This window comes from Lepidochelys olivacea (assembly GCF_965140295.1).
Source record: "Lepidochelys olivacea isolate rLepOli2 genome assembly, chromosome: 16".
NCBI classification, from domain to species: Eukaryota; Metazoa; Chordata; order Testudines; family Cheloniidae; genus Lepidochelys; species Lepidochelys olivacea.
The window spans coordinates 26,640,001-26,667,803 of NC_140426.1; the positions used below are offsets into that span (position 1 = coordinate 26,640,001).

The 27,803-nt window shown below is 46.4% G+C and overlaps 1 protein-coding gene across 8 annotated transcripts in view; it reads left to right on the forward strand.

The window, feature by feature from the left end:
• The window catches only part of PBX3 (PBX homeobox 3), a 168,542-nt gene that overhangs the window by 131,254 nt on the left and 9,485 nt on the right, over positions 1-27,803 (forward strand). For all 8 annotated transcript variants that reach the window (XM_084649717.1, XM_084649715.1, XM_084649716.1 and 5 more), the window contains 3 exons: positions 4,963-5,204; positions 13,699-13,889; positions 16,443-16,578. In XM_084649717.1, the coding sequence (XP_084505843.1) occupies positions 4,963-5,204; positions 13,699-13,889; positions 16,443-16,578 (569 nt within the window). The remainder of the gene's footprint in view (positions 1-4,962; positions 5,205-13,698; positions 13,890-16,442; positions 16,579-27,803) is intronic.

Below are 27,803 nucleotides of genomic sequence, written 5' to 3' on the forward strand. Positions count from 1 at the left end.
CATCAAAGCACCTAGAACTTCAGGAGAGACCCTTCTTCCCCCACGGAACGAGGGAATGAATAAATAAAGAAGATGGAGGAATCATGAGGTGAAGGCCAGTCCCAAGGGTCAAGCCTTCATTGTGTTGGCAATATTATTCAGTTAGTCAGGGTAGTACTGTACAATTCAGACACTGCAGGTTTCTAATCTGCTTATTTATAATTCAAAAGCTTGCCCATATATTAATGAACCCTTAATGAGCTGTTGAAAATGCCTGAATTAGAGTCAGATTATTAAACTCAAACGGCCCCTGTAATCATACCATTTGAGTGGGCTTTAGGTACTTTTCATATCTGCAGCTTTCTATTGTGAAGAAGATGGGTTTATTCGAAGAAAGCTTTGTAATAATTTTGACCTGCAATTTATTTATTGGCCTCTGAATGCAGCAGTCTATGCAGATGCTCTCGTCTATTATCTGTGGGGGCAGGTGCACAGCATGTAGAAAGACAGCTAATTAGGATTTCCTGAAAGATAGGCTAAAACTGTGGTCTTATAACAAAGCCAAGTTCATTGTTAAACAACATTTTAGTGTCTGTTTATGTGATTTGTCTAAAATGGTGGAGATACAGAAATGAATGTTGTGGTTATAAGCAGATTAAAATCAGTAGCAAACATGCTTTTTGTTAACCTTATAATGCTCTAATGTCACCAAGGATACCAGATTTTTAAACTTTATACAGACCCATGTGTGCATAAGAAGATATTACTGAGCATATTACATAACAGGAGCGTTAGACACGGGAGGTCATTGTCCTACTCTACTTGGACCTGCTGAGGCCTCTGCTGGCGTGTGCACTTCTGGGCACCACATGTTAGGACAGATGTGGACAAACTGGAGGGAGTCCAGAGGAGAGCAACCAAAATGATGGAGGGTTTAGACAATCTGACCTATGAAGAAACGTTAAAAACTGGGCATGTTTAGTCTTGAGAAAAGAAGACGAGAGGGGGCTGATAACAGTCTTCATCCTCTCTCAAATAGCTCTTAATGTGTTTGGTGCTCTTCATGTCCACTGAGGGTAGGACAAAGAGCAAGGGAGAGAGAGGTTCACTATTAGGAAAAACTCTCTAACTCTAGGGGGAGTTCAGCTCTGGAACCAGCTTCCAAAGGAGGTTGTGGAATCCCCGTCATTGGAGGTTTTTAAGACCAGGCTGGACAAACACCTGTTGGGGATGGTCTAGGTTTACTTGGGGACTTGAGTTCCCTTCGAGCTCGACAGTTCTGTGATTTTATATAAAGGGGACCTGCAGAGTGCTTTAAAAATGCACCATTCTAGATCCCATATTAAGGTGAAAGTATTCGCCTTTTGTTCAGTGCACGGCTAGGTTATTTCTGTCTGGCTGAGACCTCACACTTCCTGTGCCATTAGTACATCTGTAGTTGTTCTGGAAGTGATGTATTACTGTGTTCTTTGTAGTCTGCTCTGTACCTTAATTCCACCATGCATTGAAAGGTCAGTGAGCTAAACAGTAATAAACTCATAGTTTGATATACTGAGGAATAAAAAAGGGAAACAATAGCCCCAGAGTCTGAGCTTATATGTCAGAAAATACATATATTATCACTGGATGCAAATGGAGAGTAATTTATAAAGGCAGATGCTAGGTGGGAACAAAGGTATGCCCTGTGGATAAAGAGAAGTGTTTTCTCCCCACTAAAGAATCCAGGAAGTGTTCTGGATCTTTCTTATCAGATTCTCTTACATATGTGACAGGGGACTGATTGGATGGTTTGTAACTCCAATGTTCCTAAACAGTGTGGTTACACAGAATACAAAGATTTCCCTACTTTTTCCCCTTAAAGGAAAACAATCTCCTATTTATTATGTGTTGATTTGAGGCATATAATTCATAAAGTAACTAGGGAGGATTAACACATTTATCCCCACACACAAGGTTAACTCTTGTAGGAGTTAGTTAATTAACTCATGGCTTTGCCATTCACATGAACGATGGAACTCAGTCAGTTGCAAAATAAATGCTAGATCGTGGTATGTTACCTCCCTTTCGCTCCCATTTCTTTGTGCGTTGTAAGACATCCACTCTCTGGGCTGGATGTATCTCTGCTTTGGAATTAGTCATATTACTTCCCACTAGGAGGAAAACAATTTGCCACTCCCAGTGTTACCTGCGTTATAACAGTATATTAGGACTGTGAGCTGCAGACTCTGGCAGCTTGGTCATTTTCAGCATCTGCTGCTGTATTCCTTCCTCTTGTGCTGGGGGGCCTCTCTTTCTTCCATTGACTCCTTTAACCCTCCTTCCAGCTGTCTCCTTTTGTATTTATTTAAAACCAGGGAGCATTGTCTCCTCTTAGGCATGTTGGTACCGGGAAGCTCAGTAATTGTGTTAGTCTCAGTCTAGAAACACACACCCATTTTGTGCAGCAATTTTTACTCTTTGGCCCATACGCCAAAGTACAAGGACCAGAAAGCCAGAGGAGTGGGGCCCATTTACCTGAGTGGATAATTTGGTCCTGTGTGTGTAACTGTCAGGGGAGATGAGTGAAACCACTACTGAAATCTCTGACGGTGAATAAAGACCATCATAGGCCATAAGACTCAACAGCCGCTGGGGGAAAGTACAGGAAAAGAAACTGACAGGAGACAAAGAACAAAGAAATAACAATAGAAATGGATAGTTAGAAGGAAACAATTGAAAATGTAAATGGGAGAGGGTTAGAAAACCAGAATGCTGTTCAAAAACATTAAAAGCCAGGCTGGAAGGGGAAGAGGAAAAAGACAACAGAAAGGACAGTCACCTCAGTAGGGAAAAAATTCTTTGTACGAATCAGAAAGAAAATATCCAAGGAAAATTAGTTTCTCTCTATTCTTCTTTCCTCTAGTCTCTTTGACTGCTTGCACTTTCTTTTGCTGACACACACACACACACACACAAAGCCTGCCAAATCTTAATTCTAAGAAACTTTCATGAGCTAAGCAGGTGTATTGGCTTGAGCGAGGCTGAACTGGTAACTTTGATGTCCGTGAACTCCAGAATAAAGAGGCAAAGCTGTCTGGACTGCTGTTTCAGTGTTCTTTGACCCACACGGTTCTTGGTGCTAACTTTTGTGCTCAGTCAATGAGCGGATGATGATAATACATTATATTTTCAAACCTTGTTCAACCTCCGAACAGGCAACAGAAATAATTTAAAATGACAACGAGACATTTTTATTATCCCAATTAAATTATATGGAATTATATTTTTAAATGAAGGTGACAGGTTTAAAACGTGTGTCTTAGAGTGAAATTAGAGCTGTGTCTTCTTGTGCCTGGAAGGTTGGCCAATGAGGGGTCGTGTCATGCAATGTGTGGAGTTCAGGACATCAAGGAATCAAATCTGTTTCTAAAAGAGGGTGGCATGCATTGAGGCTAGAATAGGAAACAGCGTTGCTGGTGCTCAGGGAATGCTTGGCAGCTTCGGGCTGTTACTGTCATGTACGCTGCGCTCTACGCAGAGCGTGCACCGCTGGGTGTAACTGAGAACAGGCGCAGGCGGCAGAATCAGAATGCAAACATGCGAGGTGCCAACTTCCTTCCCACTGGGATCCTGTCTAGCTACTGTGTGAACACCGGGTTTTAAACCGATGTAAAGAGGTTAATTGGGCCGGGAGATCACTGGCTGTGTTACATCTTCAGTGGAAGTGCTGGTTCGAGAAGCAGTGACTCTAGTGATTTTTACACTAGTGTAATTATTTCTAAACTTTGTTTTCAGTATTGTTGATAACATCTTGGCAGAGGGCCTGCAGGCCCTGATTGAACCTACAAATTGTCAGCCTTGGTCTGCAGCGCTCAGGTGAGATTGCTGACCGAGCACCACTTTGGACAGTCTCCTTTTGAAAGAGAAATTAGGTCTAAAGTGTTGTTTCCACCAACATACTGTAACAATGCCGGCACTTTCAAACACATGTGTAGCACCCCAGCACCCTGGCTGCAGTTAAATGCCTGGGTGGTAAGGGAAGGCATAATTCTTTCCTCTTTATATTTAGTGTTTAAATCTGCATGTGAGCTCCAGAGTGGTATAGTGTTCTGCATGGGAACACGGCAGGTCTGTGTGCAGGAGGGCGTGCTGGAGTCCCATCAACCTCAGCTTTCCACGAAGAGGCACTTCTGTTACCTGGCCCTTGCTCCTATCCCCGCCGCTGCCCGTGTAATGCATAAACCTTCCACGAGGGTGTTGGGTGCATTCCAGGAGCTTGCTCACCTTTGGAGGATGGCTCCCTCTTAGGTATATTTGGTTGACACCAGTGGGAGGTAGGGCACCGATTTACTCTTGTGGGAAAGTTCGGACGAGAATGCAACCCCTTCTGCAGACACTTCAAGTTAACCCTTCGAATTCTGTAGCAGGGATAGATTTCTGCCAAGCAAGTCTCTGCAAGAACACCACGAACCTCAGACAAATAAATACCACAAACTTACTCCTCCCATATGGTTTTCTATCCGTGTGATATTACTAAATAAGTAGTGCTTAGATTTAGGTATGTTACTGAAAAATAAAGGAAAACATCATGTATGAGTATATTCCTGTCATATTTAAAATAAAGAGTTAAAAAAATCTATGGGGTATTTGAAAAGTTCTGTGACAAGTCTCTCATCCTCTGTTAAATTCAGTGGGTTTTCAGAGTAATTTCTATAGAGCCTTATTGGTTTTATCTCTGCTAAATTCTATACGACTTTTCCATAGGGGTGGGGGAGGCTTGGACCTCTTAGGCCATCATGGTGATGGGGACAGAGCCGTTATCGACCCTCACGCCTGGGGTGGGGGGGTCAATGTCTCTCCCAGCAGAGAATGGTTTTGTAAAGTATTACAATGACAGGTCCAGCTCGCCCCCAGGAGTGGGGCTGGCTGCAGGCAGGAGCTTGCCAGGGAATGGGAAATACTCACTGTGGTTTCTCTGTCTGTCTCTCTCTTTTTTACCCAAAGGTTTGAGCATCCGAGGAGCCCAGGAGGAAGACCCTCCCGATCCCCAACTAATGAGACTGGACAATATGCTTCTGGCAGAAGGGGTTTCAGGTCCTGAGAAAGGTGGGGGATCGGCAGCCGCAGCCGCAGCCGCAGCAGCCTCTGGAGGGTCCTCAGATAACTCTATCGAACACTCAGATTACAGAGCCAAATTGACCCAGATCAGACAAATCTATCACACAGAGTTGGAGAAATATGAACAGGTCAGACATCACTCTCGCAGCCCTATGTGTACCTGCTGCCACTTGTCTCTGCACCTCTGCTAACCGGTTCCTGTTTCTCTGTAGGGCTTAAAAATTACATCTCTCTCTCTCTCTCTCTCTCTCTCTCTCTCTCTCTTCCTCTCTGTTTAAAGAGCTGGGCAGTCAATGAAAGGGCTGATGTTATGGGCGGAGCTCGGTGGCAATGACCAGGCTGGCTGGCATGCCTGGTTCTTATCTGTTCTTCCCCACTGTTAGTTGGGAGTGAGCTTTCTGTGTACACACCGAAAACAGCCCGAACCAGTAGTCCCCCCCAATTCTAGAAACTGTCCGGTTAGAGGACTCTGAGGGTGTGTCTACACAGGGATAACAAACCTGCAGCAGGCCTGGGTCAGCTGACTCAGGCTCTGGCTGGAGCAAGCTAGGACCCTGCGTGGGGGGAGGGTCCCAGATCTCCGAGTCCAGTCTGAGCCCAAAACTCTGCACAGTAATTTTTAGCTCCTAAGCCTGAGCCCTGTGAGCCTGAGTCAACTGACCTGGGCCAGCTGCAGCTATGCCACAGGGCTTTTGTCCCCGTTTAGACGTACCCTTAGGACAAGGGGGAATGTTAAATAGTGCCACTCTGTAAGCCTGTAATGAACCCTAGTAAAATCAATGCTTCGGTGAGCCAAAATGCACATGATGGCTGGGAGCCATAGCACTTGGAGCGGTTATCAGATCTCACACGCTAAGTAAGGTCAGGCCTAGGCTAGTACTTGGCTGAGAGGTGGCTGAGAAACAGGAGATGGTGTTGGGGAGTTAATAGGTATCGATCTTCCTCTGAGCTGGCAGTGAATCCAAGACTTTAGTACGGTGCTGGCGGCCAGTGCTGCTGGAGGCAGCGTCTTCTAGAGGTCCTGACCACTTGTGGGTACTGGAGATCCCATGGCATTGTTTGCAAGATTTAGAGCATTAGCTTGAGTGTCCTGGGCAAATATATGCTGCCTCCCTAAATTCTGCCTGAAGTTTCAGAGGGTTTGGTGATCTAGATCTTTCTCTCTGTAAACTATGGCGATGTCAATGATATAAAGCACTTCAGGATTATTCAGGATGAAATACACTATATACATTTAAGATGATAATTTATTATTCATAATAAGAAGAAATATGCAAATTAAGTTGATGGTGAAACCTTTTAAGGTTGACATTTACTCTCAGTATTTTTACATGATTTCAGTAATACTCTGCAGATATTCAGGGCTGCGGGTTGTTCTCTGGGAGCTAATGACATGCTGCTCTTGTGGGTTTCATGGACACTGGGAGAACCTTTAAAAAACTACATTCTGCTCTTGTGCAGAGCAGTATGGCTTCCCTGCCCCTGTGAATCCAGCATGGCAGGAGCTGTGCCCTGATAATAGCCTGCAGAGCCATCAGGGAGAGTTATTCTCCTTTGTATTTCTTTACTGTACAACTTTGCATCTCAGGAGCTGGAAGAAGAGGGAAGGAGAAGCAAAGGGTGTGAGACCCCTGGCTGTTGCCAGCCTCAGCCATAATGGCTTCATTTTTTCCTCCCAGAGAGGTCCTAGTAAAGCTTATAAACCCTGAACCTAATGAGCTCAACAAACCTAATCAGCTGGTGGTTTCCTGAGCGGAAGGTGGGGAAATTCTGGGCTCACCCAGCACACGACTGTGAAGCGTTCGTCTCAACAAAGGAAACCACAACCAAGACCGTAAGACGGCAGTAAAAATCCCACTTGAAAGCACAACAGCAAAGGAAATCACAGCGCGGCTCAGGCTCTGTTCTTTTGCCAGAAGCTGGAAACGGGCGACAGGGGATGGATCACTAGATGATTCCTGTTCTGTTCATTCCCTCTGGGGCACCTGGCACTGGCCACTGTCAGAAGACAGGATATTGAGCTCAATGGACCTTTGGTCTCACCCAATGTGACCGTTCTTAGCTGCTCTGCTGTGGCTTGGCAAGTTCCCCCAGTCTGCTCTGCTGGGGTTTAACCATGGGAGGGGAGCTTGCTTGGTCTCCAAGCTGGGGTCCTTGGTTTTAGGATGTTCAGACCTTGCATTTTACTCCCACAGAGGCTCTTGGGATAGTTTAATTTCCTGTTTTATGAAGGTCATTAACTAATAAGAAAACATGGAAGAGGTTAATGGAGTCTCCCTGAAAGGTATTGACAGTAAGGGCCACCGTCTGGCAGTGTCTGTGGCTGACTTCCATGCCAACTGGCTGAAATGCCATGATCTGCCATGTTGGACAGTGGTGGGACCTTCAGGTAGGAGCAGCAGGCAATGGGCAGACAGCACAGCTGGTCCTGCTGCTCTGTGTGCGCACTGCCTGCTGCCCTGAGCACTGTGACCAGACGACCTTGCTCCTTGCCGGTTCTTGCTCCAGAGCTGCACACACTCCTATTCAACATTCTGGGTTTCTTTGTCTCTAACAGATTCCTGCCTCCCCGCCGCCAATCGGTACATCTGCAGGGGCAGCAATAACCCAGAGTCCCTCTTTCCCAGCCTTCTAATAGTCCCTCAGCCTGCCCATCGGCCCCTTTCCCTTCCCTGGGTCTCTCCGTGAGGCCGCAGCTCTTACAACCAAACAGTTGCTGAAAGGCCCAGTATGTCTGGAAGCCTCTTGGCTTGACACCGATTGTGGCTGAGTTGAGATCATTCAAATCTCACAAGCTCTGGCATCTAAGATGCAGCCAGACCCCCTCTGAGAGGCTCCCGGAGGTCTCGGATCAGCAGCATATGTCGGGGAGCAGAGAGGAAGCTGGGTGGTGCGGAGGGAGTTGTGTCATGTGGACAGCTGAGGAGGCATTTTGAGAGGTGGGTTGGATGCTTTCCCCAGCCGGCGCAGTGCAGGCCGCATTCTGCTGGAAATGTGGACAGAACCTTTGTTGCTGTGGCTCAAGGCCAGGGCTGTTCACACACTGGCCATTAGTCCTGTCTGTGGCCAGCAATGCTTCACTATATCGTTACAGTGGCGGAGGATTCAGTGAGCGACTGACAGTGACTTTGCTCAAAGGTCCTTTTTCTCCATAAAGAAACAACCTGTGCAAGTCCCCAAACCCTTCCCCACACTGTGCTGGGCAGCGACGCTCGGACGAATACATCCCTTTATTCTGCATAGGTAGCAATGCTCATCAAATTAACAAACAGCCACCCCAGCAGTGAATGAAAGCCCCTTCTAAAATCCCAGGGGGAGAGGCTGAAATGAATCCCATGGCTGCACGGGTGCTGCTGGGAGAGAGAGGCAGAGCTGTTCGGAAACTTGTATCTTTTCCCCCATTGAGCCTGACTCCAGCAATGTCTGCTCTCCAGAAATATAATAATTTCCCAAACCTGGCAACAACCTGTCTGCTACCTGATTGCCTTTGGAACGGGGCTGGTCTCCACATCCGAGAGGCACCCAGGACTGCTTCCCTGTCCCCACTGGCTGCAAGTTTCTGAAAGGTTCTTACTGCCCTACAGATAAAGGGGAAGCAGAACCACTCCCGCACACAGCTCCCACTGCGTGATTCAGGCACGAGGAATGAGCAGGCCTGCTCCATAAACAGCTCAGTCCGTGTCGCCATGTCTCATTGCCTGTGAACCGTCCGGGGAGTCTCGGTCTGGGAAATGTCTGCACAACCGGCACCTTGGTCTCTGCTCCTGGGTGCAGAGTTTGATTCTGACATTTGTTGCCAGTTAGGGGAATGCACTTTAAAAAGAAGAAAAAAAAAAAAAAAGAAAAGTGTGTCACGCCAGGAGCAGCCCCTGCTTGCCTTGTGGCAGGAGAAGTGGCTGAATGCAGGCAATTCTCTCCATAATTTACAGCCACTATAATAGAGATGACATATTGAAAGCTATCTTCTATAATTACACTGAAATACATTTTTGCTGTAGGCAAAAGTATTGTAAGGGTCCCAAGCCTCCCCGAGCAGCTGGGAACCTGCTTTCCGAGATCACAGATGTCTTCTGAATTCACCCCAAATCAGGGTGAAGCCTGGGCTCCAGACAAGTGCCACTGAGTGTGGTGAGAACTTGCCTGGGTGCAGAATATTGTTTGGGGAATGGCTGTCCAGCTGCTGAACTAAGCCGGTCTCTCTCTTGTCCTTGCGCACATCCAAGAACTCTTGGTTAAGCATTAAGGCATGCTGATGCATTCTCTGCTTCTGTAGGGTTTCTGAGCAGGTTAACGAGGACAGCCCTTACAACCTGACCTTATTAGTAATGTTCAGGGCACCAAGAGGCCTGAAAAATAGTAGCAAGAAGGCGCTCAAGTAGCTTGGATGTTGTAGCTAAATGTGAGAGAACACCATGTGGCACATTCGTCTGATCTTATTTCCATCCTGGGATGCTGGAGTAACTCCCCAGTGGTTAATTGGTGCACGCTAGTGACAGGGAAATTGGAATCAGGCCCTCCCTGTAGCTCCAAAGCAGCGAGCCTTTCCCCAGCACGGGACGGGTCTCGTCTCCTGAAAGCAGGACGTTCACTGCAGCTTTTAAACAGAACGTTTGTGTGTGTTCTGATCTCACTGCCTGCCGCCCCTTAGCAGCCTCATTCTGAGATGTCCAGATGTGGTGAAGAGGGTGAATTATCTGACCCTTCTGGAGGGCAGCTTAACACCATTTTGGGGCAGAAGTATTTTTATGGGGGAAAAATGCCTGTAAATATTTTCACTGCAACCATTTCCGTTGATACAAGGCTTTGGAAAAAACACACCAAATCCTGTGAATAATGATGCAATTAGGTGGCGAGTATTGTGCCCATGACATTGTCTCAGTGCCAAGTATTTTTCAGGGAAACCAGAGCCCCCCTCTTGTCTCAGGAAAAGAGATGCTGCATTTCGGTACATACGTTACTTATCAACGTGTGTGATTTACCCGATGAACGAAAGCATCTTGAATAACAGACGGGTAAAAATGTTTTTTCTGAAACATCTGTACTGTTACTCCTGCTGGGGAACCAACCGGTGAAATGCAAAGGCAGAACCGACCCTTCCAGACTCTCACCCAGAGGTGGATGCTCATTCCCCTGAGGAGCGCCAGTGAAGGCTGAGTCTGCTCATTGCTGGAGATGCTACATGTGGCAGTAAGGGCTCAAATCCAGAGGCCAGGGATGTCAGTTGTAAAGATTCCCTGGGATCCAGCTCTAAATGTTTGCAGGATTGGGCCCTTAGAAGTGGGTTTTATGGTGGGACTGTTAGGATCAGGACTTAGTGGCTTTGCATGATCAGTTCTGCCCAGGGTGATGCTGGCAGGAAGTGAACACCACACCTGAGTCAGACATGTGCAGGTGCCCAAGTTTACAAAATATGAGCCCGCGTCGCCTGGCGCAGAACTAAATTTCCAGTCCAGTTTCCAAGAAGCCTTAATTTTCATTAGCAAAACCAATAGACCTAAGCAGGGCCAGGCACATGCCTGTACTCCCAGGTAGTGACCATGTGCCATGTCATAGCAGGGACTCATGGCAGAGCTGGAGGAGAAGGACTGAGAACAGTGAGAACTGGGGTCTGCGGTTTGTTTCAGGCTGGAAATATCAAAGCTACCAAGGCCACGTGTCCCCTGTTTGATTGTGCCACCTACTTGTGGGCGGAGCCCTGGCTTGCCAGGTTTGGCCACCAGCGATACTTTGTGTGTGTGGTTAAACAGGGGTTTCAGGATCAACTCCTCCACTAGAATCAGACCAGACGTGCTTGGCAGCCTTGCCGGCAGGCAGGGAATCCGCTGCTACTGTCTCCCTGTCCTGCCCCAATGGAGAGAGGAGGCTCGCGGCCTGGCCTGTGCAGCGGGAGGAAACATGTCCTTGTCCATCTTCCCTCCTGATGAGTGGAAATATTTCATTCCCCTGGGATGTCTCCAGCCCAGTTCACAAGGGGAACAACTGCCAGTGACCCAGAGAGAGGAGAGGAGCACTTCCCAGTCCCCTTCTCCCCGGCAGCAGGAGGATCCATTGCCACTCCCAGCCGAGGTACAGGTCTGGCCCTGGTGGCCAGAGGAAGGGAGCTGGCAAACCACTGTGGACCCTGCTATTTCATTGTTTCAGGCCATAAAAATAAACCAAAGGGAAGGAAAAATGTGCAAATGAAAAACGAAGCTCAGATTTGCTCAAATATAAAACTCCAAACCGAGGAAGCCTCACTAGAGCCTGGGAGCTGGGAATGAAAATGCAGCTCCCTGATAACTGGCTCCCCTTCCCTTGCTCCAGCCGTGCCAATGGAGCTCCACACTTGGACGGAGCGGGAATGTGACCCTGACTCAGGAATGGTGCTGCCAAGCCATCGTCAGGGAGATTCAGCCCGGCCCAAGAGCTGTCACTGCACTGTGCACTGAGTGAGTCCTGCGCCCCTTCAAGGCAAGGAGCTGAGTCTTGTCACACTGCTGCCTCGAAAGCCGTGCAGCAAGGATGTAAATTAGCCTGTAATTTACTTTCAGTAGTGTAAAGAAAAAAAATCACTTTGCCTGAAGTGTATGCATCTTTCTTAAGGGTGTACCCAGATTTTAATTATCTAAATGTAAATACTTAACGAATTTTACTTAGAGTAATGAGCTAAAGTGCACACTACATAAATGAGATGTTCTAATTAATCATGTATGAACTACTGGTTTAAAGAAAAGCTATGTGAATTCTGCAAATGTTGGGCTATTGCCAAATTGCTAATCAGCATTTGCATTCATAGATGGCTTCACTTAATAAGTTGTGAGACATTCAGCAAATGTTATAGGAAATTATGAGTTTTTAGATGCATAAACTTTTCACTTTTAACTCTTTCCCTTGTGTGGGCTCCTGAAATTCAGATTAGTCATTGAAAATCTAGATGCGAAACAAACCATAAAGTGATTCTTAACCCCAGCTTTCAAATAAAAGCGAAGCTAGGACTCCAGTGGGAGTTACATGGATAGCCTGAGCAAGACTTTTGCAGTTTCCTGTGCCTGATTTAGTGAGTGCTGAGTGTCATAGTCATAGCCCGGTATGTTGGGTACACGAGAGTGAAATCCTTTGGCCATATTTGGCAGTGATTCCAGCTCAGCTTTGCTTTTCTACATCTGCCTTGCTTGTATAATCAAAATGCACACCTGCAAAGGTGCCTAAAGCCCTCTGAGACCTCCTCCTTGGTGTGAAGTCTTTCACAGGAGCAGACATCCCTTTATTTTTTGCATGCCTAAAAAATGAAGCTCTCAACTGGCACAGTCCTGGGTCCCTGTTTTTCTACGGCCAGGTTAGGACAATGACGGGTTTGTACATGGAATGTGCTAGAGTTCCACTCTGGTTCCCTAGGAAGAGATTAGTTCTGTAGTTGTAACTTCGTTCCCTCAAGCAGAGAACAGTGCTGGGTTTTGTTTTTGAACAAGAGGAAAGACAGATAAATCAGCATAGTTTGTGACAGCCCCCAGCCTCTGCTTACGGAGCAACCAGCATGCCAGCACACCACTGCTTGTTCATAGCAACATCCAGCTCAGGAAAAGTCTCTGGATGAGGCAGTCCAAGAAGTTTAGTTTGCACTATCCTCCTCCCTACTTAATCTGTGGAGGCAGAAGGGAATGCTAATGCAAAACTTCCAGTACCTTCTCTCATCAGTGGTTCAGGCCATACTGTGGAGGCCAGGGCCCAGAGAGCCCTGCAGATGTATGGCATATGGCTTCTGTGAAATTATGCCTTTTAAAAGGTTTGCTCTAGGTAAAATCAAAGAGATTTAAATATCATAATCTGCCACAGCTGGTTAAACAATTACTTGCTATGTGAGAGTGGTGAAGTGCATTCCTAAAAGGGAAGTCCTGGTAACAGGCGGGCTTCAAAGATATGGGGGTGGGGGGGTCCTCCCCCACATTTAAGTTATTAACTCTGCTCTGCAACAATGGAGTCCCAGCTATTATCCTCATGCCTGTTGCTATTTATATGCTATAACCTGAGCACTCCCTTCTACTTCAGGGCCCTTCTGCCCCTCCTAGAAAAATACACGGACCCTGTCTTTAAGATTGATTTCTCTTTAAATGTAAAAAGAGCCATAGCATAATCATAGCTTGTTTACTCCCCGGCACTGTAAAAAGAAAAGAGACTCAAACGTTCATTCACAAATATGCATCCATTGTATTATTGCTGTTCAGAGGACGGCTCTGCTCCCTGACAAGGGAACGACGGGCCAGGCTCTAGTGCAGGACCCTGGAGGTCTCTGCCGGATGAACCCGAGAATACTGAGGGAAATAGATGGTTAAGAGCACATGGGTGGAGAAAGGGGGGTGGGAGTGGCATAGTATCTAGGTTTCTGAAATTAGGAGAGGTCATTCTGTGGCTGCCTGGCCTCTTTTCCTGGTTGCATTGCCTCCCATTGTGAGGTGGATGAGAGTAGCTACTGCAGGCTCCTCACAATTCCCTGCCACCGCATAGCCCGCAGTGCAGAGCACCGGGTGGGGTGTAGTAGGCCCCCGACACAGGAAATGCTCGGTGGCTTCACGCAGCAGTGAGGTCAGTGGTTATGTTCCTGTGTGACAGCACAAAACCATCTCTGAGCTGCTCTGTCCTTCACAGGCATGTAACGAATTCACCACACACGTGATGAACCTTCTCCGAGAACAGAGTCGGACACGTCCCATTTCTCCCAAGGAGATCGAAAGGATGGTGGGCATCATCCATCGAAAATTCAGCTCCATCCAGATGCAGCTCAAACAAAGCACTTGTGAAGCAGTAATGATTCTGAGATCAAGGTTCCTTGACGCCAGGTATGTGAGAGGATAGTTTTGCTGCTGCTTTCATTTCATTCGGGCAGTGTTGGCTGACGTGCTCCCAGATGTGTGTTGAGTCACCCCGGGCCATGCCCTGGGGAGGCCACTCAGTGCTGTTCATCCACTCCTTGGCTGCTTTGGGAAGGGGAGGTTCCCTGCAGAAAGCTTAACATGTTTAGGTAAGGGTTAAATACTTCATTTCAGTTCATCTGCCAGAACACATTGCAGAGCTGTACAGGATCCAGGTAAGGGCTGTGACGGGCATCCTGGCAGATATCTGAACAGTTCCAGGGGAAGGTAGCCATGGCGCAACGTGGGTGTTTTTTTTAGAAACGTGTCTTGCAAAATATTGAAATTTGGTAACTGAGGAGTTAATGATCTCACAACCTCTGCACACAGGCTAAGGCCGAGCCCGGGTTAGGGTCTGTGTCCTTATTGACTAGAGGTGCCTGGTTGATGATGTTTACAGAGGGCCGGATTCTGCTGACCTTGCTCCCACTGGGGTGTCCTTTGGACTTTACTACGCGAAAGGATGACAGACTCAGGCTCTGAACTTCCACCAGCAAAGTTAGTCAGAACCAGCGTGTAGCAGTCTGGTGGGGTCTCCGGAGCACAGCACTGCTCCCAGCAGACAGGGCACTTCTAAAGCTCTCTGGGTCTTTCCCAGGCCTGGGGAACTCTTTCTTTGCTCAGTAACGGTGAGGAAATCCAAGGGAGAGCTTGATAACTCCCAGCATGTGCAAGGGGTAGGACGGTGCATCTGCCTGTCTCTCCATGGAGACATCCCAAGTACTTCAGGGAACAACATCTGGGCGCAGGAGGACAGTGGGTACTTGAGAGAGGGTGAGGATGGACAGAGGAGCTGAGCAATGCAATGCCTGCTGATCTTGAGTGCCAGCTTTCTCCACACGATGGTGCAACAGCAGAAATAGACAGTCTGAAATTACAAGAGGTTTATGGAAACAATTAGATTTCTTTTGAACCACAGAGCAGGCTGCATTAGTGACCACAGGTGTCATTCCTTCCTGGAGAGCTGCACTAATGCAGATTACAGGAACCTATGGCAATTAGGTTCCCTGAGATGTATGGTATATAAGAGGAAACTGAGCAAAACCCTCGGAGCCCAAAGTACTGAGCAGAATCCTAGCAATGCCTCCCTGTAGCTAGTACGTTGCACCTTACACCTGAAAGCTGTTAGGAGCTAAACAAGAATGAAATAATTTCACTAATGAGAAGGTCACTGGCAGGTGTGGCAAATTAGGGTAATTACAAACAGTTGGGGAAATGTCTGGAGCCAGGTAAAGCTTGCAGATGCACATTTGAAAGTGATTTCTTTACAAGGAAGGAAGGTAAACAAGGCCAAATGAGCGGAAACCCAGTAATGAGATAAACACAGCTCTGGGGAGAGTCTGCCTGTGCCAGGGCCTGCTGGAGGGAGTAACAGAGCCGCGCAGATGGGACTGAGCTGCATACTGGCCCGAGGCACTGGCATTCAGACTGCAAGCAGCTCTCAGGGGAACAGTACTTTGAAGAAAATGTTCAATGGGTCCTTTCCAAAAAGTGTGCTGAGAAAAAACATTGCACTGGGTGGAAGGAAAAGCCTGAAGCCGTGCAAATGGTGGGGGTTGGATTCCTCTGTTCCACAGCTTGACCCGTACACTGGGAAGGGAGCACAGGGCTTCTAATGGAGGGGGAAAAGGCCAGTCCAATGTACTGCTCCCCTGCCTGCTCACCTCACCCCCCCTCCCCCCCTCCCCCGGGGGAGCACCAGAAGCCAGCCAGGGAGCACCAGAAGCCAGCCAGGGAGCTCTGCTGGATGGTGCGCTGTGGGGCGTAGAGGCACCAGCCACGCACTTCCGTGCCCCCTTTGAACCTTGCTCCTCACAGCGTGCCCATGGAGGGGCCCTAATGTTCTTGTGGTTAAATGGTGAGAGAAGAGCAGTTAATTACAGGCCAGTAGCATCCAATTTCAGATCTGTAACTTCCTGGAGAAGCAGGTTAGTTCCTGCATGTGAGACTGGTGCTGCCCAGCAGGCTCGGCACTGCCCATCTGTCTGTCTCTAGCCAGGTTTTGATTTTTGTTTTATTATTTTTTCCCCACTGCACTCATTGCCATGGTACTGGAGTGCCCCAAACAAGGCATGCCCAGCTAAGGATGAAGTACTGCAAACAGAGACAGCGTAGTGACATGATACTGAGCAAAGGCTGAATGCCTTCCTTGGCCATTTTAAGTATAGTTAATGTCTGAGAATCGACATGTAACCGCAGTGATTATAAACTTTTGCGCATGGGTGCCGAGAATAACTTGGGTCAGATCATGATGCCATGGAAGTTAATGGCAAAACTCCCCTTGATGTGAGTGGGGCAAGAGGCAGGGCCAGTGTGTGGATTGTAAGATGCCAGTGAGATACAGTGCTCAGCTGAGTGATAAGTGTGTTGCCTACAGACTGGTATGTAGGTAGGAAGTAAAGGAGGTTTTATCCTGAACAGAGCCTCTTGTGGACTTCTGTTAACATCTGTACCAGCAATGGGTTTCTTTCCTTATTTCAGACGGAAAAGACGTAACTTCAGTAAACAAGCCACAGAAATCTTGAACGAGTATTTTTACTCCCACCTCAGTAATCCCTACCCCAGTGAAGAAGCCAAAGAGGAGCTGGCAAAGAAATGCAGCATCACAGTATCACAGGTAAGACAAGGCTCATGTCGTCAGCATTGCCATGACCTGCCAGCGCCATCCCTTGCCTGGCAGGGCTGAGCCCTCTTAAGATTTGAGAATACGACACTAAGTAGACATGTATCAGAGGGGTAGCCGTGTTAGTCTGTATCCACAAAAACAACAAGGAGTCCGGTGGCACCTTAAAGACTAACTGATTTATTTGGGCATAAGCTTTTGTGGGCAAAAAAATCCACTTCTTCAGATGCCAAATAAATCCGTTAGTCTTTAAGGTGCCACTGGACTCCTCGTTGTTTAAGTAGACATGTCTACCCCAGTGATCACTCATGGTTTTGACCAGATACACCTTCCATAGGGTACTGCTCCTTTCCTTTGAAAGTAGACATGTTTCACAGAGGGTAAGGGGTAACATTTGCATAGGTTCAGGAAGTAGCGAGTTCAGAGCACCCCTGGCTCTGGTCAGTGTCTGCTGGCTCTAATGTGTAGGTCTATCTAGATGGATACTGTTGCTTTGCTGATGCGCAAGAGTCCTGGCTATGGGGATGTGGGAATTAGTGGGAAAAGGCAGATGACTCTCTATCGATGCAGGGCCTGGCTCTTCTGGGTATCTGCCCACCCACTCGCCCGTCTGTGCCTTTTCTCTCTTGTCTCAGCTACAGTGGAAGATGCATTCGAAAATTCTCCAGGGCAATCCAGTAGCCCTTGCCCAGTGTCCTCCTTTGTGAACATAAAAATTAATGTCTCTGAAACATACATGGAAAAAGGTGGCAGATAGACGGGGAAATGTGATTGCAAGCTCTCTGGGGCAGGACTCATGACTTTCTTTTGGGCCTATGAAGGGCCTGGCTTCCTTTAGGATGCAGTAAAATGAATAAATACAGTGAATACATGTAACCAGCTATTCAGCATTACATCATATACAATCTGTGCGTGCCAGTTAGATCCTTAGATGGTTCATCTCTCATTCTCAGCTATACATTCATTAAAACTTAATGTTAATTCAGTGAAGGGCCAGTTTATTGACAAATATATAATTATTTTTATGGATCAGATTTTCTCTGATTAGTTGAAGCCTTTAAGGAGTCTCTTCTCTAACTCAATCAGAATACAATTTTTCAATCACAGTACAGTGACAATTATTGCTGCATTGCACCAAAGTGTTTTAGGCAAAACAATTCCCTTCTTTCAGTCAGTTGGTCTATCAGCAACGTCACTGCAATAAAATAGTGCACCAGAAACAGTGTCTCCTGCCTCAGAAACAAACACCTCTGCTGTGCCAGGACTTTGCTTCCTATATGAGCCAGACTGTGTCTAACCGCTTGAGACTGTTCTCCTGCAATAACTTTCCAGTCATGGACACACTGTTACACAGAGCTTTCATTTATTCTTTACTGCACCAGCCATTTTAAAAAGAAAAGTAATACTTTGCATTTTTTTATGGCATGTACATTTGGTAGAGTGCCAGAATCTTCTCTCAGCAAGGCTGGCCCCTGTATTTTGGGAAAGGTTGGGACTTGGCTCTCAGGAAAGTAAGTGTAACAATAGTTTCTAAATTTTACAGCAAGTCTGTCTCTTACTACTGAAGGCTGAGATGCCAACTCCCTCTAGTTCCAATCAGCTTTGCTTATCAATATTTCAAGTCATTATAAATTTAAAGGAGCAATGCCTGAGGTTAATGTGTTAAGTATTAATGATTGCAGGCTCCAGAATTGGCATTATTAGTGACATAACCTCTGGATCAACCTTTAGCTTTATAATTAAGACACGATTTGAAATTTAGTTTACAAGTCTCCAGTAAAACTGTTTCAGAGTAACAGCCGTGTTAGTCTGTATTCGCAAAAAAAAAAAAGGAGGACTTGTGGCACCTTAGAGACTAACCAATTTATTTGAGCATAAGCTTTCGTGAGCTACAGCTCACTTCATCAAAACTGTGGCATTTTCAGGTGCTTTATGGTAGATTTAAGTAGGAACCTAGTCTAAAAAAAGACACCCAACTCTATAATGTGTAGTAATTCTTAGTTGACTTTGGGTACACCAGAAGAAATCCAAGACTCAGAAAACCACATTACATCATAAATAGCACCAAAGGGAATCAGGTTCTAAATCCCTCTGTTTCTTGATTCCCCTTCCCCCAGCCCAACTGCACATTGTCTCTTTAGAATGGGCACGTTTATCTGGGCAGTAAATGTTGGTGCTTAGGACCAGGTACAGCTACTAGTGTAGGGACGCAACAAACTTCTCACCCCTCCATTTCTGATTAGCAAAGATGAGTCAGAACTAGCCTTTGTCTGTGTCCCCATTTTGCTCTGAAAACTTTCTAAATTAAGGAAAACTGTAGAAAGACTCTTCAGGTTCTCGTTTCCCTGTCCTTGTTCTCTGAAGCTGCACAGCTGCTGAGGGCCCTGCATGCTTCTAAAGCAGCAAGGTTCTGCGTTGTGATGGCAAGAGACATGCCTGGAGCAGGACTGTGTGGGACGCCCAACACCAAACCCATTCACTCGGGCATAGCACAGGACTGGGATTTGCCCCTCCATTATTACCTAGCATCAAAATGCACAAAGGCGATTTGCTGATCTTAGCACCACTTTGCAGATCTCCACTGGAGCCTGTTGCCTTGGCTCCACTGGACAAAGTAAATGCTGCAGGGCACGTGGAGTTTGGACTCCACTTGGTTTGGAGTCCGAAAGTTTGCAACTAGTCTCAGGCCTTCTCAGGCTCCGAAGGCAGCGTAGGCTACTGCCATTGATAGAAACTAATAAGACTTTGTAAGTAAGCGTCAGTTTTAAAAATCTATTAATGTAAGCAGAAGCCAGCGAAATGGGTAGTCAGAGGAGCGCCAGCTATTGATTGTCAAGTTTCAGAGACTATTTCTGCTAACCATCAGGGTTTCTTCAGCTCCACTGGCAGAATAAAGATAGGGAAAGACATCGGGGTGCAGAGCGTGGCAGATTTGTTTAAGAGCGATGTTATGTCCGGGCAAGGCTGGAGAACTGCTTGTGGCGGAGGAGGAGTTAATGTGCCCGGAACAAGGGCAATGGATTTGAAAAGACTGGACACCCCTGCGACAGCTGAAGAGCTAGGTCTAGATAATGCTCTTGTCCCAAACCGAAAGGAAATGAGGAGCTCTGCTTGGGAAGACTTTAACTGACTGGTTCTGTGTTAACAGATTTGATTGCTTTTCTTTTTCTTGTTTTTAATTGGGAAAGGGCTTTGGATAAGATTTAACATAATCCAATGCAAAATAAAATATAAAAACAGCTACGTAGGCCCCCAAGTGCGGTGGCAACGGTAGCCTAGAACATGAAGCTGGGTCTGTCTACTGGACGTTTTATAGTAGCGGCCATCAGCGGCACCGCTAACCCATTAGGAAGCCTGGCTGGATTTGAGCATAGCTTGTGCCTTGGCCCATTTGGTGTCTTCTGTAACGCTGCTGTAATAGAGCTGAGTTTTGAGAGTTGAAATGTTCAGGTCTAACAACATAAGGGCAGCTGGCTAGAACTGCTCTGAAGTCCATGGGAACTTTGCCGTTGCCTTCGGTAGTTTCAGGATTGGGGCCCCGGGCAGCAGTGAGAGCCTGCTGAGTTTAGCATAAATGGGGAGGAAAATGCTCCCAACAGTGAAAGTTTTTCATTTGAAAACTTACAATACTGGGATTGTGTGTGTGTGTGTGTGTCTAATGTTCCTGAGCTCTTTGCGGATCTAATGTCAGGGTAAAAAGGAAGATGCGGTGGATGTTTTATCCTTAGATTTTCAAAGGCATTTGGTAGGATTGCATATGAAAGATAATTCACTCCGGGCCTGATCCAAAGCTCACTGAAGTCAATTGACTAGGTTCCTACAGTGGGTTTTGGTTTGGGAGCTAGAGCAGCAAGGAAAGGGTTAACACTGGGATTAGAAATACACTAAAATGGTTCATAATACGTTGTGTAAATGGTAGTTTTTCTAACTGGAGGAATGTTCATGATACACTGGATCGTATACTATGGGACCTCTCTTCTGTGAAGTTATGGATGGGTCAGATTAGATCAGATGCAAGAGATCAAAGCCTTAGGATGAAACGAAAACAGAGATGCAGAAGATGTCATTAAAAAGCATGGAAGCCACCATTGTAGCTAAGCCTCCAGTTCCGTAGAATCAGCAGGATCTTTCCATGTGGGGTTCTAAAGTGGCGGCTCCCAGCCTGGCAGGACGGTGTGTGGGAATGGAGACCTAGTGTCTCTGTGTTTCAGTGATGGCAGTTGTGGTCAAAGAGACAAGCAGCTTCTGGGAATGGGATTTTTTTGGAGGGGATGATTTAGCTCAGATGTGGAAAACAGAGTTTACTGAGTGGCCTGCAGAGAATAAACCCAAATAGAGAGAACACAACTCCAAGGACCCGTCATTCAGGACACTGAACAGAGGTGAGAGAACATCCCTGAAGCGTCTGCACAGGGAGTGGCTGTAGTAACAATGGCCAATGAGATACGGATCTGCATCGGCAGAGGAAATGACTATGATTGGGAGCACAAGATCTGGCTGGACCTCACCTGACTGAGCCCTCCACTTGGGGGAATAGTTCTGTTGGCAGATATTATTGCCATAAGCAGGGTGCAGCATAGGGCCACAGACGGGGCAGCAGGTTTAATCAGTGTCGAAAGTCTGCCCAGGTTGGGTTTATTTTCACTGGGATATGAACAGGTGAAGTAGAGAGGGAGACGTTGCTCTCGGGGAAGGCAGCAAAAGCCAGAGGATGCATCCAGAAATCCAGGATAAACTTGGCAATCCATTTAGCAAACTGGAAGGAGTAGCACACCCACGGGATAAGCAATGGCAAAAAACAAAAAAACAAAAACAAAACAAAACAAAAAAAACTTAAAACAAAAAAACTTCAAATCCAGACTCCAGCGAGAAACTGCTGAATTGGAATTCATTTGCAAATTGGATACTATTAATTTAGGCTTAAATAGAGACTGGGAGTGGCTAAGTCATTATGCAAGGTAGCCTGTTTCCTCTTGTTTTTTCCTACCCCCCCCCCCCAGATGTTCTGGTTTAACTTGGATTTAAACTTGAAGAGTGGTCAGTTTGGATGAGCTATTACCAGCAGGAGAGTGAGTTTGTGTGTGTATGGGGGTGGGGGGGATGTGAGAAAACCTGGATTTGTGCAGGAAATAGCCCAACTTGATTGTCATGCACATTGTGTAAAGAGTTGTCACTTTGGATGGGCTATCACCAGCAGGAGAGTGAATTTGTGTGGGGGGGTGGAGGGTGAGAAAACCTGGATTTGTGCTGGAAATGGCCCACCTGATGATCACTTTAGATAAGCTATTACCAGCAGGACAGTGGGGTGGGAGTAGGTATTGTTTCATATTCTCTGTGTATATATAAAGCCTGCTGCAGTTTCCACGATATGCATCTGAGGAAGTGAGCTGTAGCTCACGAAAGCTTATGCTCTAATAAATTGGTTAGTCTCTAAGGTGCCACAAGTACTCCTTTTCTTTTTGCGAATACAGACTAACATGGCTGTTACTCTGAAAAATGGCATCAAAGGAAGTGACTGAATGGGTCTGAGAGGCCTCCGGACCATTTTATGGGAAGAGGGGAGTTGAAATAACTGGAGATTGGGTTGAGATAAACATAAAGATTGCAGGTCTGTGGGGACCAGAGGTCTTCCCTTGACCAGGAATCTGTGTCCCCTTAAATGAAAAGCCTAATGCCACATTGCAGGAAGAGTCCCTTGGTTTTTTCCAGCAGCTGAGAGAGGAGCTATTTTCAAGTAATGGGAGAGTGAATCTCATGAGAGTCAGAAGTTTGGTTTGGATGCTAATCCATACCTCCTGAATCTGCAGACAAGCTGGAAATGTCACAGGGCTTTGCACCCCTGATTCTCATCATTAGAGGGGTACCAAGAGACCAGTACTTCCACTCCCAGTACTGCTTATGCCCAGGAAGTGCAGAGAGGGCGGAGATGAAAAATACATGTTAGAAGTCAGCTTTGATTTTACCCAACCAGGTTCAGCCACTGCTTGTAACCTCCCCCACTGACAACTCTTCCTTGGGAATGCCGTGGGCGGGCTCCAGGGTCCAGGAGAGGAAGGAACATTTTCTCACTTAAACATTTAATTCAAAGTTCGACACTGCCCCTTTCAGCAAGTACCTCCCCGGCTTGCGCCGCTCACTGTAAATCGCGCGGCTGGTGGAGCTTCCCTGAGCTGCAAAGACAGTGGATTAGGCTCCCAGATACATTTAGGTGCAGATGGGAGATAAATGGTTTCAGGTTTGATATCAATATATAAAATAATATGTAGAGCAAGTTTTTCAAGAAATACATAAATACAAAAATGAAATTGTATTAGGTGTTCATAGTTCAAGAGTGCAGGAAAGGTAATTTAGAAAAAAGTGTCCTTAGCAGAGAATATCGTCCGCTATAATTTAGAACTATCCGATCAGCATGTGTTTGGGGGAGATAAACTATCATCTGTTCTTTACCTACTCTGGCTGCAGATGAGCCTCTTTCAGGTGTCATGAACGCCAGTCAGTCGATCAGACATTCTTAGGGCACAGTCGTTGGTGAAAGCTGGTCAGCGGATTATGGTAGTAAAATTTTTTACTGCTTCAAAGAAAAGAAAAATGTGCTTGATAAGAATGTATATTTAAAATAAAACCTGAATCAATGTAAATACAAAGGAATTGAAAGCCAGCTTCTGCATTCTGTTTAAAAAGATTTTTATTTTATTTTATTTTTTGCAAACACATTAAAATTAAGAGCCAGAGATTTATGGGCTCTTATCCCTGCCTTCAAATTGGATGCAAATAAATGTAAATAAAAAAGGTGAATATGAAAAAATAGTTTCTAGAGGTAGAAATATGAAACTATTAACCATGCAACATGCACCATAAATACTCCACGTATTATTTCAAAATTTCATAATCCGTTACATTTAATTAGGCACAGTCCATGAAGTGTGCACGGCCAATAAGCATGTGGAAACAATGGAAAATATTTTGTGCTTTGTGATGCATAAATGTTCAGTTTACTAATTTCAATAATGACACTTCACTGTCAGCTGCTTCTTTCACAGAACAAACGCTGACCTGTCCTGTGGAAATAGCATGTGCAGGGAAGCAAGGCAGGCCCACGCCATACCAAACCCTGCAGTTATGCATTTTGATGATTTAAGTAATAATTTATTGTCTTTTCTATTTAACATTGTAATTAACATGATAAATAAGTGCAACAGTATTGTTTGAAATGTAATATACAATTAAGCCCAATTAATTAATTGGCCTTCCGTGATCAGGAGGAGAAAGATGTTCATTTTTTTTTATGTGAAGAGAGTTTGTTTTAATGACAAATGTGCTGCTAAGCAGCTTACGTTTGAGACAACTTGTAACAGTTTGGGAAATTGCAAAGTCTGGAGAGCCAGGAGGTGCTGGGGTTCCCAACCTGCTGCTTCACTAGCCACCAGGGCACCCCCGCCTGAGAACATTTGTTTTTTGTTTGTACCACTTCTCTGCTGGCCCTCAGCCAAGTGCTCGAGAGCTCTCCATTTGAGAAGTGCATCCTCTGCTTCGGAGCTTGGTGTTTCTTTGTGATTGCTTCATTCTCTAATAATATCATCTAGCCCTGCATCTGCAGATTTCAGAAGAGTCCAGCGCCATTATCTCTGTTTTTGAGATGGTGAAACTGAGGCACAGAGCGGGGAAGTGACCTGCACACGGTCACGCAGAAGGCCGGTGGCACAGGCAAAACTTAGAATGCAGGTCTCCTGACTCCTAGTCTGGTGCGCAATTAGGCAGCCGCACAACTTCACCAGGCATGGAGGGGAGGGCAGGTCTGAGCCCCCACAACACCCACACACACTGTCCCCTGTGGAGGGGGAACAGTGGACAGTGTTGACCAGCCTGTGATCAGAGGTGGCTTTCTACGGGCTAGCCCTGCTTTCGCAACTCTCCTGATCTCTACCCTGTACCATCAAATGTTGCCTGCACCTGGGCCGGTCCCAGGGCCCGTCCTGCCAAGACTTGAGCTGGTAACTGAGGCCCTCATGCTGCCGTGTAGCAGTTACTGCTGCTCATAGCAGGGGCGAGGCACAGTGCTTCGAATGGCATAGATCCCTGCTGACCTTCACGGTGAGCTCGCTGCAAGGAGCCCCTGTTCCTGTGCGTGCCCACTGCTCTGAGGTGGTCATTAAACAAGGGTGAAGAGAGTAATTCTGGTGACCAGGAACGTCTTAGCAGCATCATAAACGAAGTCTAAAATATACCCCCTTCCAGAAGAGCACAGAGGGTTGCAGTATGGAAACTCCTGATTTCAGGCTAAGCTGTGGAGTACGTCATGCACCCACCTGCTCAGACGAAAGGTTCTCTCATCTTAAGCTGAAATTTTTACTGATCTCCCCGCATCACGGGGACCTCCAGCACTGGGTGCCCAGCTGTATGGACAGACACCCCCACGTGGCATTGGAGTATCCACTGTTCTGAGCGCAGGGAGACAAGGAAGCCATTTGTGTTATGTGGAGCAGTGAATGGGAATTTTTAATGGTCTCACTGGATAGGAAAACCTTTATTCATTCACTGGAAACAATTTCATACATGTCATGGGATTCTCCTCCCTGGGTCAGTGAAACCCGGATACCACAGCACAGATCCAAAGTGTTCAAACTTCCCTGTTCCCAATATCCACTGACATGTTTGTCCGTGAGTCGCTGTCAGGCCTTTCAAGCAATCTTTGAATGATGTTTCCTGTAGCAGGCACTTTGAAAGTGCCTCCCCCTCCTCCAAATAGGCTGAGACAGAGAGCATGAGACGACGGTCAGGGCCGTATTAAGGCATAGCCATTCGATGCCCACGAGTAGGGCCCCAGCTCCAGGAGTCAAGTGATTACGTCAGAATCTCAGATGTCATGTAACGAAATGAAATGCGGCTCTAGCCAACATGTTTGTAAAGAAAAGCTCGAAAACACAAACCAAGCGTAACCGATGCAGAGACGTCTGCCTGAGTCTGAAGACTGCCTGAAACTATAGCTCTGAGAGGTGTGAACTGCTGCATGGGTGTTAACGCCAACACCCCTTGTTCTGAAAGAGGCCTCCCCTCACCCCCTGACCACCGCAGTTCCAGTGAGAGCCTGGTGTGGGGCTACCCAGGTGGAGTCACAGCAGAGCCCATGCTGGGGTGTGTCTGCAGCCCCAGCTTGCTGTGATTTCCCCAGCTTGCTGCCAGGCCCGACTTTATGCAGCGTGATGTGAACAGCTGATGCTGCCATTGGGGGCTCTCTCTTGGTCAATGCTGGAGTTCTGCTTTCCAGGGATCCCCAGCCTCTGCTGCTCCTACCACCAGCCCCCAAGGTTTCAGCTGCAGATCAGCATTTTCCAACCTCTCCTAAATCCAGACCCTGCCCCAGCGGGAGCCGGAAAGCAGCCCAGCTGCGCTGGGAAAAGCTGCAGCCAGGAGGGACCCCAAGCACGGGTGAAGCCTCTGTGGCCATGCACTTTCCCATGGGGTGGGAGGCAGATAGTCACTGAGCTGGAGGGAGAAGAGTCAAACCCTGATTCCAGTGGGAGCTGCAGGAGCTCAAGCCCGCAAGTGAGCCCTGGGATTAACACAGCTGACCCAGACAAACACGAGCACCATGAAGCCAGCTGAAAGCCTAGCTAAGAGAGAGCCCTGGCCTGTACTGCCCTCAGAGCCTGTGCGGCATACGCCACCACCAAGGGCCTGACTGATTCCGGTGCCTGGAAACGATGAAATCCCAGCAGCTGGAGGACAGTGGGAGCAGGGCCATGTTATTCACTTGCTCTGCAGGCTCACCCCCCTTGACCCCTCCCCCATTGTTCTGTCCACATGTCTGTTTGTCCATGTGTGGCCAGACGTTGGTTTATTAGCGTCTCTAGACTGCAGGCGCCTGACTCCATTACAGCTCAGCTGCACATCTATTTGATGAAGGATTTTCTAAAACAATCTCTGGGTGGGGTTGGTGAGAGATATACATGAATTCTGATCTGAGTGTTAGAAACAGACTTTTCCTGGGGTGACCGGTGAAGCCCTAACCCAAGTGTTGAGCGCAGATTTTAATTTGAGAAATAGTTTAACATTTTTTAGATATTCGTTTAGATGTGGTATGCAGGTTAAACATAACGTATGATCGCTGCTCCTTTCATTGCTTCCAATTAAACCTTGCTTGTTAGTTTAACCTCTAGGTAATCCCATCAAACAATTGATGTCAAGGAAACACTGCCCACAGTGGCTTTGGATGAGTGGCCATTAATTTTAATTGCCTTGATATTAAAGATTAAGAAGTATTGGGACTAGCAGAATGGAAACGATCTGATGTCAAGCAAATCCACTCGCTGAGGCTTCCCCAGGCTGCTGGTGATATTAAAATTTTACTGTGAGAATTAAATAAACCTTTATTAGTGATGGCTGTTGTTTGATTGGTCCAGAGGTGTGCATAAACAGAGGGTTCTTACACATCCTCGGACAATACCGTTGATGTACAGAGATTCCTCAATTATGAAACCGTTAATAAAGCTCTAATCTGATTGTCTACAATAATTATTTGCTGGGTTTCATTAATGTATTATTGCTTCCCTGACTGACAAGGTAATATTAAGTGCAATATATAGAATACAATGGAGTATTGTCCAGGGAAAAGAAAGTATAAGGCACACTTTCCTTATTACATTTAAAGCTGGAGGCTTTTCATTAATTATCTTAAATTCCTGCTGTATGGTATATAATTTTGGCATTTTTTTAATCTCCTCCGTATAACCAGGTTGCCTTATCAAGCTATACAATACAGCTGTGTTCTGCTTGTTACATGTGTTGTCATTTTAAATTGAATAGCATTCAAGAGCTGTAGTCACTTGTATCCATATCATACAGTGTGCCCGGCAGAAGTACAATTCCTGGTAATTTCTGTTTCTTTTTATGAGAGGGAAGGAGCTGTGCAGGGTTCCTGTGTCTGTACAGAAGGGTATTATTTCCTCTGTGTCAAGGGATGTTCCACATGGTCATTTAAAAATAAACAAACAAACAAAACCAAGCACAGCATCAGCTGATGGTCATGACTCCATATCTGGCATCTTGGAAACAGGAGTTAGAAGTTTAAGGCACTGCTCCAAGATCCATTGATGTCAGTTAAAAGACTCAAAATGATTTCAGTGGGTGTTGGACTCTGCTAGACAGTGGGCCCCTAGCAAGCAAATGGAAATAAAAAACAGACCCGACTGCAGCCCATATGATTCATGGAAAGGCAGGCA